The sequence below is a fragment of the Ictalurus punctatus genome, chromosome 3, assembly GCF_001660625.3.
Source record: "Ictalurus punctatus breed USDA103 chromosome 3, Coco_2.0, whole genome shotgun sequence".
NCBI lineage: Eukaryota > Metazoa > Chordata > Actinopteri > Siluriformes > Ictaluridae > Ictalurus > Ictalurus punctatus.
Window position 1 is genome coordinate 22,216,048 of NC_030418.2, and position 19,374 is coordinate 22,235,421.

General features: G+C 41.3%; 1 protein-coding gene across 1 annotated transcript in view; it reads right to left on the bottom strand.

Moving 5' to 3' along the window:
- Positions 1–2,924: 2,924 nt before the first annotated feature.
- Positions 2,925–19,374, bottom strand: part of bcl11aa (BCL11 transcription factor A a) — a 47,962-nt gene continuing 31,512 nt past the window's right edge. The window contains exon 3 of the mRNA XM_017464522.3: positions 2,925–8,112. Within this exon, the coding sequence (XP_017320011.1) occupies positions 6,059–8,112 (2,054 nt within the window). The 3' untranslated portion in view covers positions 2,925–6,058. The remainder of the gene's footprint in view (positions 8,113–19,374) is intronic.

The following is a 19,374-nucleotide window of genomic DNA, read 5'->3' on the forward strand; positions in this document are numbered from 1 at the left end:
GCGAGAGAGAAAGTGTGTGTAAGTTATGCAGAAATCAGTTCCCTATTTTCAGAATAATTCTTTATGCAAGTGTGTGTGTGTGTGTGTGTGTGTGTGTGTGTGTGTGTGTGTGTGTGTGTGTGTGTGTGTGTGTGTGTGCACGCACACACACGCACACGTTTCAGACTGTTTATTCAAACCTAAAGGGCACTGCAATCTCCACAACAAAGTGTTCACCTGGGATCAATCACTTAGCTTATTAAAGCACTCATATTCAAACTATGCTGCTGCCTTGTGCATTTCCCCTCCTTTGCACCATTTGTGATTAATTATCCCACACAAATCTAATCATGGCACACACATGGCTGCTCCTAACTATCTATCTATTGTCCTGCACTTGAGGGGGAAACAGAACAGTGAAGTGAATGATTCCTCCTTTAATGAGATCGGAGTAGGAGCCAAAGTTGCAGGCACTCATCGACCCCCATTCACAAAACAGGTGTCCATCCCTATATGCTTCCTGAGACTGCTGACAATTCACAAGAAAAAAAGTTACAGGTAGTGGAGCAAAGTAGGTGGGAATAACAAGATGTTATCTCAAATGCTTATTGGGGCAAGAAGGCCAAAATGACACTTGACCAAATGGTGTCTAATCTACAGACCATGTGCAACGTTTTTGAAATGCCAGAAAAATTATTTTCAAAATAAAATTTCAGTTAGTATATTGTTACAAAAGTTACAAGTCTTTCCCCTGGTCCAAATGTTAACCCATATTAAAGGTGAGGACAGTATTTAAAAAAAAAAAAAAAAAAAAAAAAAAAAACATCAGCAATATTTTGCAGATTTTTCCTTGCATTTCAGTAGTTATTACTAAAAATATTGACAAACTCTGCTCTCTGACACCCCAATTTATGTAAACTGGTAAAAAAAAAAAAAAAAAGTTGTGGATCTCCAACATTCAACCAATCATGGAGGTGTCTCTATTTGCTTGTCAATTCAGGAAGCACCTAGCATTTAGGTGTACTGCCCTAAACAGAGTTTTGGTGCTGTGGATTTGGAGGAAATACTCAAAGCTGTGATTATATTTGTTTGAACAGTCTATAATATACCTTTAATGTTACCAAGCTGTTTGGCAGGATGTGACAGGACAAAACTAAGACAAAAAAATAAAATAGAATGTGAATTCTGAAGACTGAAGCTTGCTGAATAAATTTTTTTTCACTGGGTTTGAAGATTAGCTTGCTGTACTAAAATGTATCTAATGAGTGAAATCTGTGAAATATTTATTTACACAACACTAATCAAGCACACAGCGGACAACAAGTGCTTAAGACTCCTCGCTTAGTAAGCTATTTGCTTAAATTAATAAGCAACGTGATGGTGGCAATCAAGACTGTTATTTATTTCTTTGGTGTAATTATTTGCTTCATCTGGCCCCCAATAAGAAAAGTTTGGACACTCCTGGCTTTAATCCTACTAACCTGGAAAGTACGAGTCAAAGTTTCATGTGAGAGTGAACTCTTATAAAAGAGTGCAATCATTGGTAATGCATGGTTAATAGCTAGTTCACTCACTGTACTGTAAATGTCCAGCAGAGTACAAGTGCATTTTAACTTTAACTCAGCGGTCAGTGTCCATTAAGATGCATTTACTTTGTGCTCTTGCCCTATGCACCTTCCTACACCGCAGAATGAATTGAACAAAGCCAGAAATGACTGCCATAGTGGAAATGAAGCATGACCATTTCAGGCCCTTGTAATAGAGCATTAATGTGTAGTCTGTACCACAAACACTACATAATAAAACGCAACAATAAACAATAAAATGTAAATTTCTTGTCAGCAGTCTTATCCTGTATGGGACAAATCCATTAGAAAGAGCATTCTGCAGACCATAAAGAGGGTTATCCTGGATGACTTCTGATTTTTATTTTACCTATAACTACACTTCTAGGCCAGTTCTACACAGACACACAGAAAAGAATCCTCAACCCACAGCATTAATTTTTTTTCCAAGTGACTGGAGAATTCTATACAATAAAACACTGAAATAAGAAAAAACTAAGCCCATTTTCTGGGGATATGGGGTTATTTTTTAACTGTGACAAATGTGTTCAGCTCCTCACATAAACACAATATTGAATCCCAGTAAACATGATGAGAGCCTGGTGACTCAAGAGTTTCTAAGCCTGCTAAATTATTTCAAATAGAGGAAAATACTACTGATTTGTTTCTTCCATATCTGTGTAGAGAGGTATATAGATTGAACAAGGTAAAAATGGATAGAGCTGCTAGATGGAGAAATAAAATGGTGCTGCTTGGCAAGGGATGAGCTTCAAGTCTCACCTACACAACAAAACACAGTAGAACCTAGATACAAATGAACTGTACTTGTGTATGGAGTAGAATTCAAATACTTTCATGTTTTGAATGAATGTCTGATTTGAATGAGCATGGATTTTGAGGAAAAACAAACAATTTGAAGCACTGGAGAGGCTTGGTACCAACATTTCATTCAACAAATGTCCATTTTTAATAGTGAATATTATATTAGACATACTTTCATTACCTTTATCTCAAATCAACAAATGTTTTTATTCAGAGCACAATGGACTCTCTATGTAATTTTAAAACGATGCAACATGTGTGTATCTGGACTGAGAGAGACAGCAAGAAAAGTCTGACTAAACTGATCTTTTTATCTGAGAGTGAAGAAAGTGTGATACGACCCACCGTAAGTATAAAGCAAACCTGAATAAGGTTTACTCTTACTACCTGTTCTATCACTGTGCGCTCTCTCTCTCTCTCTCTCTCTCTCTCTCTCTCTCTCTCTCTCTCTCTCTCTGTGTCACATTAATATATACAATTATATTTTTTTGTTGTTTTTGTTTGTTTGTTTTTTTTGTTGTTGTTGTTTTAGTCCAATAAAATCGTACCACAATGTAATACTTTGATTTTTTGTTTTTTATTAATTGGTTTCAATAAAGGGACAAAATGGGTGTGTGAACAGGATAATGCAGACAACTGCCAGAAAACACAGACAGTGGTTTCTCCAATAAAACTCAACATAGACCAGAAACAAATATAACAAAAAAAAAGCAAAAGTTGTAAATGACCTTTGGTCATTTTTAAAGGAAAACAATAATAACAAAAATTTAAAAAGAAAACAAAAAAAGATCCATTCCATGTCTCTGTTTTGAACAGAGCATTTAAGTAATAATAAATAGTGACTCCCATTGTAAAAGATAAAGTTCAAGTTCAAGTTACAACAACAGCTTTCAGAACAGGAATAGAAAAGGCTGATAACAAAATATTTCGCATTGCCATTTACAAAAAAGTATGAACTCAAGCGGGCTTTTCCATTAGTTCCATTTCATTTTTAAATATGCTTTGCATACGAAAGTCATCCCAATCTAAATATAAAGCACCATAGTATTTGGCAATGAAACAAAACCTGCAAAACATTGATTATTTTTAATTCATTTATTTAAATGATGTTCATTTCTGTACGGATAATTTACTGCATATGACATTTGTTCTCTTTATGATACTGGAATGTATTCAGGTGAGAAGACAGAGAAGCACACTACAGAAGAACCCAACATCAGCTTGCATTACTGCATACAGAATGGCAGCAGAAGAGGAGAGTCTAAAAAAAGAACCGAAAAAAGATATGTACAACCACCTGTTTTAGCTAGTGTGGACCTTCTCAAAAGACTCCTCAGGGAAACCATTAGATGGCCTCCTTTATACAATGCCACATACTTTTAGGTTTTTTTATTGATTTTTTAATGTAATTTTTAAACATACAAATAATTCGTACTATATTATCCTGCCAAATTAAAAAAATATACCGTGGCAGCATGTTGTTTTTTCCACTACCAAAAAAGGTACAATAATACCTTTTGAGAGAACAAGCAACAGTTAAAAATACAAGCCTCAATATAAATACTATAGTGCCTACACTAGGTGAACATTTAATTCAAATACCATTCTAGAAATACAGAAGAAAGTAGGTCATAAATGTGTTTTAGCATAGGAATTGACCATGAGTGTGCATTTTCCTATATTTAAGTTCTCTATTATATATTTATATATAATCTTAAACCTTTCCCCAATGCAAGTTATGTTTGACCTGAAGAGCTATGAAGAGCCACGGTGGAGAAAAAAAAAAAGAAAAAGAAAGAAACAGAAAATCACAGATTTTTTTTCCCATTCTATATATATTGTGATCAATTCTTGAACACCACCAAGACAAAGAGGAAAGAGAAACAACATCAAACTTAAATACAGGTTCCCTAAAAAATGATTTGCTAATTATTTAAAAATGCTTTATATTCATATTTTTAAAAAAAAGTTTTTGTACAAAAAAAATCTTCTTGCAGTGAAAGCAGCAAGTTTTCATAGTCCATTGTTTGACAGAAGGTCTATGCCCCGAAGCATGTACATTTTATTGGAGTTGGACTTTCAATAAGTGGGTGCTGGACTGGGTAAAGAGTTGGCTTCATAATGTTCAACAATGACACATTTTTTTAAACTTAAAAGAAGTTTTCCCTCATGTTAATACCTGTAAACTGGGAAACTTTAACAGTGCACTTTACTGTCTATGCAAGCAGTCATAAATTATACTCAACCACTATCCCACCAATCAGAGCGTCAGACACAGACTGAAGGGGCCGAGTGTCAAGTGCTTTCTAAAGACTGAAAACATGGTTGTCAAAAGTGGGTAGATGTTTAACTTAGCAACAAAAAAAACAGTCCTCCCAAACATATATTTCACAAAAAAAGTTATGTGTCCTGATCATTCCCTCTCCCCTCTTTATAATTTAATGAACACAGGCATAAGTACTCCAGTCAGTGCTAGAGAAATTTGTTTGGGGACCATGATTCTTACCTGTTAGCAATTCATAATTAATCATCACTGACCGATGAAAATATTCTTCAAAATTATGTTCAAAAACACTGCATGACATATTATAGGCTGCAAAGTGTACCTATGCAGTGGATGTTCATACAACCCGATACACGCATTAGACTGCTTGCTACAGAGAACAGAACCTTCACAAACTATGAGAAAGCTTATGACTGTGGATTAAAAACCTGTACCACCGAGGACAGTACCCTTAACTGGAGAGTAAACATGGTTCAATCCAACACAATACTGGACATACCATGCACAATAAAAAATACCATAATTGACGAGTGCATGTGTTATAGGTAGCTAATGATGATTAACTACAAATTAGCTTTTAGCTTTTTGATTATCATCATTTCCATGTAGACAGTGTCAAAGTCAGGTACTTGATGCAAGAACCACAAGTGAATCAAATAAATCCATTTCCAATATCTGGCTGAGATTCCAAGCTTAGAGCAGGTAAGAAGAACCAATGCAGTTTCAAGATCCAAGGCACTCTTTTTGTTTGTTTTACCAAATGATAGTACAAATTCAAATTTTGATGACTCCTTGTTTTTGTTTTTGTTTTTAAAGAAATTCAAAGGCTGTCAATACTTTATGTTCCATAATAGGGGCCAATTAATATTTTAACCCTATGTGGACAGAATATCTTTTAGAAAGATTTGTTTAAGTGCGATTCCCAGCTCCTCCGAAGAGGGTTAAGCAATAAACGGTTGTCCTCCATGTTACAACACAAAACTGTACATGATATGTTTTACAGAATGTATGCAGCATGGTTGCTTTTTTCTCTTCTCATTTTTTGAATAAAAAACAGAACAAGAAAACAGCAACACATTTACTCAACAACTAACCAGCCAGGGACAATTCTTTTTTTTTTTTTTAAATAGCCAAAACATATCATGCATGCTGTCTAATTATCAAAAAAGGGAAAGTAAAAGAAAAAATACACAACATGTAAATTATTGCACAAGAGAAAGGCTCGAAGTTTGCGTCAATGCAATAGTATTGCCCCGATACAGAACATGCATTCAACGGTAAATGAAGAAGGGTGTGCTGGTGGTGCCAAGCACGTTGTCTTAGCTTCCACTGGACTAGCCAAACAGGGAAAATCTACAAGGGTGGGATTTGAGGAGGTTTGCTGCAAGTGTGCCTCCGCTCACCATCACTATTCAGTTTTAATTTCGTTGTTCAAGGCGCGATCACTGTGCCATTTTTTCATGTGTTTCTCCAGGGTGCTGTACACACTGAAAGGCATCTGACAAATTTCACATTTGTAAACGTCCTTTCCCACCTGCCCATGTGTTTTCATGTGCCGTGTAAGCTTGCTGCTTTGGGCACAGGCATAGTTGCAGAGTTCACACTTGTAGGGTCGCTCACCTGTGTGACTACGCCGATGCACTGTCAGGTTGCTGCAGTTTTTAAACACTTTGCCACAGAATTCACAAGTATCACTACGTCTGCCATCTTTTGAGCTAGGCCGACCGGGACCGAGGTGCGGCGTGCTTCCCCCACTACCTGTACCACTGCGGCCAGAGACACCGCCGTCAAGTTCTCCTGGGGGTGTAGAGAAGCGCAGACTGCCATTCTCTGAGGAGTGCTCTGAAGATGAGGCAAAAGGCGATTGTCTGGAATCCCCAAAATTTAAAAAGGGGTCCTTGAGCTGCCGTGAAGCAGCATAGCCAGCCAACCACTGGGAATAAACATTCTCAGTGTTGGGGATGGTTGGCGTGGGAAGGTCAAAGTCCTTCTCCAGCTTGATGCGTTTTGAAAGAGGACTGAGGGAACTGGGGCTGCCCAACAGGAGCTTCTTGGACAGGCCCACAGAGGCCGACTCATTGGGAGATGAGCCCCTGCCATTGATAGTTGAACCTTCTTGCACACGGTCTGACTCCATTGCTGAGTCCTCATCACAGATGTCTCTGTGAGCATTGCTGTCAGAGTTGAGCACTCCTCGTTTATGTTGGTGGAAGGCCTCACTGTAGTGTTGCATGCTGGCTGCCAGGCCCATGCCCTGCATCACTTCAGGTAAAGAGCGTGGAATTCCATCCTCAGCCAAACCTAGGCGTCCACCATTGTTTTCATGGTGTCTTGTGGCTTCCAGGTTCAAGCCGAAATGAAAGTTGTTACGAGTCCCTTCTCGTTCTAGCTCCTCTTCTTCCTCTCCTTCTTCCTCCTCCTCTTCCTCTTCCTCCTCCTCTTCTTCTTCTTCCTCTTCCTCTTCTTCCTCTCCATTCTCTGGAATCAAGCGGTCATTCTCACTTTTGAACTTGGCTACCACAGACTTGAGGGCATTACTGGCACTCCCCACTAGTTCACTAGTCCCAGGTTCAGGGGAGCTTGCTGTGGAGAGGCCATCATCAGATTTGACTGTTGTGGGTGAGGTTTTCTGCATGTGTGTCTTCATGTGCCGTTTCAGTTTGCTGGCCTGGGTGCAAGCATGATCACAGAGGTGGCACTTATAGGGTTTCTCGCCTGTGTGGCTGCGCCGATGCACGATAAGATTACTCTGGAACTTGAAGGTTTTCCCACAGAATTCACATGCCTTGGTCTTCATGGGTGTGTTTGGCTGCTGGGGCAGTGGTGTTGGAGTAGATTGGGAGCCAGAGGGGGACTGCATGGATGGAAGTGGAGGGGTGGACAGGAACGGTGGCTTGGATCCTGATTGGAATGGTTGCAGAAGCCTTTGCATGGGGCTGGGCCGGTTGGGTGAGTGGGGGGGAGTTGACCCTGAGGTGTTGCCAGCCAGCTCTCTGAGCCTGCGAGAAAAGTCCATAGCAGGGGGATCCAGGGGCATGGGGTTGAGGCGCAGCACCCTGTCAAAGGCACTCGGGTGGTGGGTGGCTAGGGCCAACTCCTCTGGGCTCAGGTGCTCCATGCGATGGGGGTCCAGGTGATGGCGGGGTGGTGGGCTAAAGAGTGGAGGGGTAGGTGGAAAACGCCCCTCCCGGAGAGGGGGACCATCACGTCCAGAGTTGGGAATCCGGAGCAAGTTGAAGGGGCTGCCTTCAGGCAGGTGAATGCCATGTAAGGGAGGTTGGGAGGCATGATCAGCACCCATCCCAGAAGGGGCACCAACTCGAGGTGTGAGGGGACTCCCACGTTCACTCTCCAGGTAGATGCGGAAGCCATGAGTGTTCTGGGCATGCTGCAGCAGGAACCAGGCGCTGTTGAATGGTTGCTTGCAGGTTGTACAGGTGTAGCTGCTAGGCTCATCTTTACCTTTAAGACACAGAGACAGAGATTGCAATTAGTCCACCCTGTGAGACACTGAAGATGGGAATTATAGCTAAATTTGTTGAAATTACTTCTGCACACTGAAATACAACCTAAAAAAAATCTAAATAAATATAAACAAAAAATCCTGTTAGACCAGAGGGCAAATTCTTTCTGTAGTCCATTAAAATGATTAAAGGGCCACAGGTTTTAGAAAGTTCAAAAGTGAAATGTTACGAAGCTGAACATAATTGGAGCTCCTTTCTGCATACTCCCACTCCCTCATCATCCCCCTGGCTTTCTCTGGGCAGAAAGAGGCACTGCCGATTTGCACTTAATCATTCATGAAGTCTCCCTCCTCTCTAGTCCAGACCTCAGGCCCCAGCACGGCCGCCAGTACAAATGCTCCCCACAGCAGCTGCCCCGCCATCTAATGAAAGTATTACATAGCAGTAAACACGGTCCTTATTAAAAACATGCTCCCAAACAGCACCACAGGCCAAGGCCCAACAGAGCCCAGCTTATCAGAAAGTCCAAACAAAGTGAGGACAGTGCAGCAGAAGACTCCCTAGTAAGGGTTATCGTGGTCTTAGAGCACAGTGGGGAATTCAAGCCTGCCTACGTCTGCACTGCGCGCAGGCATTTCTACTCACACAGCTGCTCAGCAGCAGGGCTGTAAAAGCAAACAATACCGCCTTCTCAGCTGAGTGCAGTCTTTCATTCATGTACAGAAATAAGCAGGAGTGAGGCACAAACACAATATATAAACACTACAGTAGCAGTTCCATTGAAGGTTAGGGAGGAACTAGAGAAAGTAAGAATAACAGAGCATTAATGGCTTAGCACTGCCCATGAACTAAAGTGGAACCATGTAAGTGCCTTTCCAAGTCATTGGGAGGTAGTATACTTCCATATTTTCCTCCTGTGACATATGTCTACAATCTAACATAAAATAGTATTCTGAAATAAGCTACATACATAAAAGACTAAAATAGACAACAGCCTGTTCAGAGGACACACACACTGACATGGGAGACAGTTGTGACAACAAGAGAATATTTAAAACTATAATTCTCTTTCAGTGGTACTTTGGGCTGATAATTAATATGTTATTTAAATGTAGCCTAAACCAACATATTTTTTAAGTCTAGATGAAAAAATGGACAGTTACTGGGTGTTTTAAAACTGAAAGCAGATGCATGCCATAGACTGCTGATTGGTTTTAAATAGTGAAAATGGTGGTCTACTGATGTCTTCTTTCCTACCATGCTTTTTACTTTCTCTTGTAATATTAAAGCTCTCTCAGTCAAAAACACATATCCACAAAGAACTTGTCTTCTACTGTCAAATTATGAGGGTAAAAAGCACGCTACAAAGAAAAGGACAGCGTGTATCATCACCTCTCTTGGATAAAAAGACACTTCTCAGTCCTTTTTACCTTACAAACTTATGATTTTGCACATTAATTATTACATAGTTACCCAAATAAAATATAAAGTCGTGCAGACACCAATTACAGATCCAATGAAAACAAGCAGAGGTTTAGTTAGTCTACATGCCCGTAGACAAAAAGGCCTGCTTGGTTTACTGACAAATAGCAAAGGATTGGATATTTAATCAAAGGGTAATGAGTAATAGTTTGCACACTGCAAATTAGCACCACTAAAAGTACCACTTTCAGTTGAGGATGTTTTTCCTGCACTGCCTTCTATCCTGCTTCCAAAAGTGCAGGGTCAGATAGTCAGAAAAAAGTTATACACATAATAGGGAAAACACATGCCCAACAACAAAGAGAAAAAAATGGACATGGGAGATGGACTGAATTCTCCTCCTAAGCCAGAGGTCTTTAAACTGCTATCATACACAGTTTTCTCCCCATCCCGGGAGAGAGAATGAGAGAGTGCGGTCAAAAGAATGGTAGATGGAGAGAGAGAAGTGTAGAACGGAGCCAAACAGGCAGCGCACCCTCTTTCATCTCTTCCTTTGTTTTCCTCAGAGGGGGTTTCTCTGAAGTCTTCAATAGCCAGCAAAGCATGTAACAAGGCGAGCCCGCAGTGTGGAAGGGAGGCAGGCCGGAGCCACCGAGGGCTTGTGGGATAATCCTGTTAATGCACACAAATGAGGGCGGTTCAGGAAGGCTCGGCACAGTGGCATACAGCCTCTTCCAGACACTCCTGTACTCTTTTTGTGCTGTCATCGTTTCATCCACATCTTGGCCCCTTTTTTCTGCGGAGGAACGTACATACAGAGCACTAAAACTCTGCATCCAGAGAAAGAACATGTGACTAAAATGAATGACCGTGGTAAACTGAGAAGCATTATAAGATATTTAACTCCAGATATTTTCTAACTCAACATATACAGTATAATCAAGATAATCAAGGTACAGAACTGATTTGGCCCCAGATGGCATTACACCTGATCAAGAAAATTCAACGCAATCTTGAAGGACACTCTAGATACACAGACAGGGGTGGCATTGAGCAAAGGGAAATAACAGCACAGTGCAGCTCAAATAGTTCTGCCACCCACGACTGCCTCCTGACAATCGAACTAAAGACCAACAGCTGAAAGCTCCACGCCAAATCAAGTCTGTGCAGGACATTATATCAGGGAGTTGATGTGAAGGCCAGCAATGGACGGTAAATTATGGATCATTACAATCTGGAGAAATTACTGTTAATTGCTGCCACCTGCAAAGGTTTAACCTAGTATACATTTTTCTATTATCATGCAAAGGCTATTTTACACAATTTTGCATCAGTGAAATTGTGATGGCTGTTTCTTGTTAACAGTTGAGGGACAGACTGCTCCTATTCACACACAATCCTGATTCATTTATTCCATTGCTTCTTAATTACTTATATTGTTAGCTATATCAATTATCAATATGCATAAAGATTTCAAATCAATAACGCAATTATTGTAATCATTCCAAGCTGTGCGCATGTGTGTGTGTCCGTCCGGATGGGTGGGGGTAGGGTAGGGTGGATACTGAGTATCTCTACAAGGATTGGAATATGTGCCAGTTTTGGGGTTTTTTGTTGTTGTTGTTGTTGTTTATTTGTTGTTGTTTTTTAAAAAATTTTTTTTACTCTTTCACATTCTAAAATTGTGTAAAAGTGCAGTTTTCCTTGTGGGGACCAGCCAAATGTGGAAAACTGCACTTTTACACAATTTTAGAAAGTAAAAGAGTGAGAAAGATTTCCTTTTGGTTACTCTGTTTACGGTTATGGTCAAATTTAGCTGTAGGTATAACATTAATTTAAAGCTGTGTCAATAATTATGTCAGTAGAAGGTCCTCACAAAGACATTAAGACGCATGTCTATGTGTGTTTATGTGTGTGTTTGATGCTGCAGTGTGGAAGCTGCACCTTCTCTGTCCACGGGCTGAGATGCAGCTGAAGGATGGCTTACTGCAGCGCCATGTTTAACAAGGGCTTGCTTCATTTGATTACACACGGCAAGGCTCGGCAGAATGTGTAATCATCTTTTTCACATGACATTTTGAGTATCCAACTAGACAAATAATTGCAGCAATAATTGATAGCTTTGTGCAGGCAGCGGCACTGCTGACTGGCATGACTCTCGCAGACACCAACCCATGGCATGCTGGGATGCTGCCTGGCATTCTCACATCCAGCTTCTGCTCTGCTGACAAAACTGCCATAATCTGTCCTAATGACAGGAGTCAGATAAGCCACATTGGACAGGTACTCCAATAATCTGCAATTACACCCTTATTTTTACAGGAAGAAATGAAAGGCAATGGCATGCCAAAGAAGTTGACCTCCTCACTCATTTTATTTGCTCAAAAGAGCATTCTTTGTGCCTTTTAGAATTTGAGAGCTCTGCTTTTGAGATGTGTGAGCAGTAAAAATCTGAGGAGTGACTGACAGCTTCCCAGCTGCTCCAATATGCATGGCAGAAAAGAGTGAGAAAAGGAGAGAGAGAGAAGGACTGGGAGATACAGAGAGAGAGAGAGAGAAAGAGAGAGAGAGAGAGAGATCTTCTCCATGCTATTTTTGTCTCATAGTAGCTGCTGGCTCCAGGAGTTTGTTCGGCGTAATGATAATCTGTGGCTTGACACTTTTAAGCATTTATGGGAAGTCGCAGAGCGGGCTTGCTCTAATTTGCAGATTCCTCAGTTAATTAAAAAGCCCTCCAATTTGCAGCGAATGCAGGTCAGTGTGGACAGGCTGGGAGTCTGAGGCAGCTGGTGACACACTCTGGACTGGCCTGCAGGCGCTGACACACACACAGCCTCACTCTCACTCGATCTCTCTCTCTTGCTCTCTCTCTCTCTCTTTCTCTCTCTCTCTGTCTCTCTCTCTCTCTCTCACACACACACACACACACACACAAACACACAGCCTCTCTCTCTCTCTCTCTGTCACACACACACACATACACAGCCTCTCTCTCTATCTCTCTCTCTCACACACACACAGCCTCTCTCTCTCTCTCTCTCTCTCTCTCAAACACACACACACACACGAGCAAGCCCACACTGCCTGCTGCCAGGTTTAACACGAGGAAATGTCAGAGCAATGTTACAGCACAGAACCATGGCAAAACCACATCCTCAAAGGACTCACTAATCCATCTACATCTCACACACACACACACACAGACACACACACACATACGGACACACATTTAACGACATTTAGATAAAGGCATGCTAAAACGCTCTTGACAAAAAGGTAGGCCGTGTTACAGCGCAATGATGGCTTGGCAGAGACCGACCGGTACCCATGGTGAAACAAGAGACTTGGAGGAAGGAAATATGCAGTGAGACACCCTCCCTCTCTCTCGCACCCCTACTCCTCACTCTCAGAGGCTCCAGTGCACAAAAAAGCAGGATTTACGAAAGAAAAATAAATAAAATTGTCCCAAAACTTGAACGTTTTGAACATCTCATCTTCGGAAATCTTTTTTTTATGCTGATTACTTGGACACACTGCCTCATGATACATAAAAAACATTCAATTATCATTCCATAGAAGAACACACACTTCTCTGAATATTTGTTTGAAATCAAGGTGATTTCTAACAGCATTTGTGTAATTAGTTTTAGCAAATGCCAGGTGTGCATTTGTGTACGAATGTGTTCTGGGAAAAAAGAAAAAAAAAGACATTGTGTGCTGATAAATTTTTCTGCGAATGTGAGTGACACTGAAATTGAGCGTGTGTGTATATTTGGAGCTGTGTCTTCAGTTGGCCTCACTAAGAAAGCGTGGTACGTTGCTGCTTTCGCCGTCTGGATCGATAGTGGCGGCAGACTAAGATGGATGCCAGATTAAAACAGCTTGGGCAGCCCTGTATCCATGACATGTAGATTCAGCCATTGTTCATCTGCCTCCCACCTCACACACCAGCCCCCTCCGTTCCCCTTTACACACACACACACACACACACACACACACACACACACACACAGACCCAACAAAAGCGGCGGACACATGTACACACCTATTCAAAACCCACACACATGCATAAGAGTCCGAGACATTTGGACAGTTGGTATTTAGTGTGCTGTTTTCAGTGCTGAGTCTTCCTGAGCCGAACCCAGCTGTCACTCACAGACAGAGACTCCTTTTGTTTCGTCCTTGACGGTTGTGTTAAGATTCAAAAGCACTCAACGTTAATAGTTATTGAGGTAATGGAACAATTCAGTAACAGGATTAGAGAATGCAGGGTAAGAAAAGACAATGTCATGTAAAATCATTTCACAATTTTATCAGTAGCTCATGCTTTGAAGAGCTTCTGCATATATTGGTGTTGGACACATATGCAAACATTTAAATAGATTTTCATTTGAAAACAAATGAATCAAATGAATAATTCTGCATGAAATTATTAACGAAATGGGTAACGCAGACCAAATCAATGGTTCTCATGGAGTTTTTTCTATATTTAGAGAATGACTCATATTCCCATCGTTCCCGCTGTCAGTATTTTCTTCTACAACTATGTTCCTTAAAAACTAATGATAGAGCGTGTTGGTGGCCTTCGTATCTGTGAAACTCAAGGGATCTGCCACACTGCCCCATTTTTAGGTGTGTGCAGTGTGTGTGTGTGTGTGTGTGTGTGTTTGTCTTTACATATGCATGTCTATGGATAATTTAAGCAGTGTAGCGTGTGTTTCTTTCCCAGTTGTGTGATTGTGCACGTGTGTTTATGTGTATGTGTGTGTGTCTGACGTGCATCAGTATTCTCTGGAGCAGTATCACTCAGCCGACCCAGCGCTGCTCTCACACACTCAGCTCTTTGTCCGGGCCAGACTCTTTGTGGTGTGTCGAGTGACTGACCACAAACAAAGGCTTGTTTGACCAACACTTGTTCACAGACAAAGCTGGACGAAGGAAGTGCTGTAAAGACCAGCGCAAGTGTCTGAAACACTCTCTGTCTCGGTCTCCAATCCAAACATTATGCATTTCCCTATTTCTCTCTCTCTCTGCCAGAAAGTTCACAGTTATCACATACTGTCACTCGCTCGCTCGCACGCTCTCTCTCTCTCTCTCTCTCTCTCTCTCTCTCTCTCTCTTTTTGCTCGCCACTGTTGGGAATTACTATGGGTATGGTTATTGCAATTGTTATGGAAATCAAGTGAACAATGTTGAAACAAAACGAATTTGAAATCAGTTTGCTATTTGGTAGTTTTATTTAACTTTACATCAAGGAGTCAGTTTTATTTAATCATAAAGTGCATCAGTTGTCCACTTGGCCAGCTATCATGCTCAACCTCAAGCTACCAGGATAGTGTTAGCAAGTAACCTAATAAGATTTATATAACTTACATTTTGCAGTCATTAACAGTTATTACTTAACAGTTATGTACTTCAATGTAACAGTCTTCCAACTGGGATTTGTTGTCAGTCTCTAGTCTACGCGCGCCTGGTGCTAAAAACAATGTCGCATAATTCAGTTTGGCAAACATGCAAGTGCACTCATACCATTAACCGAAGAGTGATTTCATATCCGACTACTATTGGTATACTTATAAAACAAAAAGAATGATAGAGAGATAGTAACCTTTGAGCTTATCACATTTAACTATGCTGTTCCCTGAAGCCACATAAAAGTCATGGTAAAAGTTTATCCTTCTCTGTCTAGCAGAGTGCAAGTGAACAAAATGACCACTTTATAGTTTTTAGTGTCTCGTCGCATCAACTTCTGAGGATTCACCCCATAGAGACACAAGAGGAAAGACAGATAAATAGATGAAAAATGGATATAGATGTGTGAGGGAAGAAAAAATAATGAACATTTCATAAAAATGTCCCCTTTACATTCCTATATTTCTGTTATTTTTGATAAACTTGTGACTCAGGGAGCATCGCCCATTACTGTGCATTGTAAACGGTGCGACTTGGCCCAGGCAGAAAATGGGGGCTGAAATCATTGGATGATATGTGTCCAAGCAGCGTTTCTTTCTAATCTTATGCGTGTAATCCTTGCCATAGCTGAATTTTGCACATACACACGAATGCTCAGGCCTACTGCAACACAAATGCAATTAAGAGCACAGGAGATTTAGACACACCTGACTCCCATTCCTTCTCATTATTAAAGTGAGGAAAGATGCACAAATACACGCACTTCAGTTGTGCAGGCCTGGGAAAGTGCGTACATCACTTTCCTACTACAGCAGAATCAAGGCCTGGATTTAGTCAGCTTACTGTCCTTTTTACCGGTCTTTTTATGTAACTGGCAGAAACACTATGGCATAGACTCTGTAGTTGTGGAATATCTAGAACTGTTATATTTATAATAAGAATAAATGTCATTTTAAAATGTGCTGTAAAATTATTGATTTAATTCACTGATATAAAAGAGATAACAATTTGATTTGTCAAGAAGAATGTGTGTATACAAGTGTGTTCTGTGTTAATTTGACTGTGTTTGACGCCCTATGTTCCATGTTATCCAGCTCTCCACTGTCTCTGATACCTGCAAAAGACGCATAGGACTCAAGAACATCCGCTGACAGTGAAGCACCCTATGTTCAAAATTTCTCTTAAGCTCTTGCCTCACCATCAGCTCTAATGCTTTCACTGCTTAGCGCTTTTTACATGTTGTTTTTTAAATGTCAGCAGTGAGTTTCTTGTGTAATAAGTGAAGTAAAAATCAAGCTTGGTAAAAAGTGCAGTGCCCTAAGTGAGTAAATGTGCATGTGAATGCTTTCCGTAATGCAAAGGAGACTGAAGTGAAGAGACAGAGTGTGTGTGCGTTTTTTGTTTGCGTGTGTGTGTGTGTGTGTGTGCGTGTGTGTATGAGTGATGTGAATTTTGAGGGACAGATAGTTCTCATGGAAGACTGAAATTGGTCGAGACACCAATTTAACGTAATGCCTTTAGTTACATTTGCACCATTCCAGCACTGTCTATGTGTGCATCCAACCTGAGGAGAGAGAAAGTGAAACAGAACTGCTTGTATACATGCCAAAAAGGACAGGAAACTTGTTTTTTTTTCACTTGGATAATAAATATAACTTTAATATTAGAGTCAGATTCGACTAAACTCTATTTATGTTTACAAATAAATGGGCAAATTTTCATAGGATCACCAAAGAGTATAATAGTGTTTCTATATCTGATTTCTGCCCTCTCTTGCTCTCTCTGTCATTCCAATTGTGGTGGCGACTTTAGTCTACACTAGACTAAAGTTTTGGTAAAATATACGAACACATATGATATGTCCTGCTGCTGGTACACACATTCAGCAGATATGCACACATACACGCACTCACACACATGTTCATAGTGGATAAAGAGGGGACACGGGCAGCCACTGTCTCTAAACCAGTCGAGAGGAGGGGAGAGGAGAGGAGAGGAGAGGAGGAGAGGAGGGGAGGGAGAAGAGAGGAACTAAAAAGAAAAAATGAAATAATACAGAAGAAAAGAGGATGAGAGAGACATTTTTACTCATAAATAGCCTAATTAATCACTGCACCAACTACACTGCTCCACATGCTTCAATTAATTAGAGCAAGAATCATTTATTCATGTAGAGAGCTCAGCACAGGGTTCAGCACAAAACCACAGGCTCCACACCTTAAACTATTACCGCATGAAAAAAGGTAATAAAGCAGGAGCATCTAAAATGCTTGGCCTTGACAACCATAAGGATTTTTGAAAGGGAAGGCAAACGAATAATAAAACGTATAATTGTTATTTTTATTCAATAACTCTTGCCCCCTATTTCATACAAGATCCCGACCATCATCAACATTCAAATCTGGCCATAATTGATTGTGACGACTCGTTTAACTGGTTAAACCAGAAAACAAGTGTTATTTCTGTAAAACAAAAATTCCAACAGCAATGCTTTATGATCAAAAGGTGGGAAATGTCAGTCTGTAAGCGCAGCTTAATAGCGTGGTTCTGAGCTTTCAGAGCTTTGCTCTTCGTAGCCTCTCATGGAGAGAAATGTAGCGCGGGGACAAGAGAGAGAAATGGTGAGAGGGAGATATTCGCAGCACGTTTCTGCATAAATGTATCGCTGCATCACTAAGAGGGAAAAATTGGAGCAATGCAGCGCCGGGGCCCGGGGCATGGCTTCAGACACTGTCAAAACATTTTCAGCCATTTTAATTAGAAGACCAAAGCCAGTTCCAAGGCTCCATAACATTTGCTTTCAAATAATTGCACTTCACTCAGCATATTCACCCTTTTTGTCCCTTCCACATTCAGCTTCGGCAATTCATATTTCCATTAGGACCTTTTTTGAGCTTTTTCAATTTGAATATATTTCCTTGTAGGCCTTTATATCTCCTTATAGTGCTCAGTAGGAGGGTGGGCTATTGATGCCGGTTTTACATATACAGTATCTATAAACTTTTCTGATTGTTTTTTTGTCCCTTCCTTGTCCTGTGAGAGCACTGAATAGTTCAAATAGGACTTATAGATTTGCTGCTCTGTGGAGAGGTCAATTAAAATGATATGAACACACACACACATGCACAATGTCACACAAACATGTAGAAGCTTTGCAGCAGAAGCGTTGTGTAGAGAATGAGGACCTGCAAGGACTTGCAGACCTGGCTTGCCCCAGCAGCTGCCGGCCAGAGGGAATCACTCATCACCTTCACAGTACTGTGTACCATCATCCCCTAGAGCAAACACAGGGTGCTGGCCACACACACTCTCTCTCTTTCTCTCTCTCCCTCTCTCTCTCTCTCTCTCTCTCTCTCACACACACACATACACACACAAACCACAGAAATACTTTCCATCTGACAAACAGGCATTTCTCCTTTTATTTCAGTGAACATGTATGTGGGATGGAAGGCTGTTCAGATCCGTTCTTTCACCTTTACTCCGTCTTGCTCCCTTCCCTTGTTCCTATATCTCCCTTGTTTTCCTCGTACCTCCAACGCTCTCCATCTGTCCATCAGAGGCTGTGTACAGGTGTTTGTTTTTCCTGACCCTGACTATCTTTGGAGCTGTGCAGGCTTTCGTTTACAGCTCGTAGGCAGCAGGCCGACTCTGGATCTCCCTCAGGGTTGCTCGCAACAGTGGGGAGAGATGGAGAGAGAGAGCGAGAGAGAGAGAGAGAGAGAGAGAGGAGGGGGCTAAAGGGAAAGTTCAACCTGTAACCTAGAGGCCTCTTTGCACTGCTGTCTCAAGAGGAGAAGCTCTTTGCAAAAGAGACCCGCACTCCCCCAGCTTTTACACTCTTACACACACACCGATACACATACACACGAGCACACACCTCTCCACCTCCCCATTGCCAAGAGACCTCTCTCTGGCTTCCTGCCGTCCGGAGCTCTGAAAATAAGCAGTACGTAAGGGGGGGGGGGGGGGGGGGGCAAGAGAGCAAACGAGCGGGAGAATAAGAGAGCAGCAGAGGACAGGACACGAAAGGAAGGAGGTGAAGAAGATGATGAGGGTTTGAGTCACTGAGAACCCGCTGCTAGTCGTGCTTTTGGCAGCAGCACCACTTCAACCTCACCCTGTCAGAACTCCTGCACTTTCTACCTCCATCTCTCGCTCTTTCTCTGATGAAGAAACCATCTTTAAGTGTTTTCATCCAAGAGCACCAATCGATAAGAGGACATTTTTAACACGGATTTATCACAACAAAACCGCATTGCATCGACAGCAACAAAAGCCAAGTGTGTGATTCTCTTGACAGAGAACGGGAAAGACGGAATAGGGTTTTTTGTTTTTTTTACATGGTGCTGCCTTGAACTGCCTCCTGGTGCTGCTGACCCCCTCTTCTCTAGGTCTGAAGAGCTGACAGACAGAAAGAAAAGTA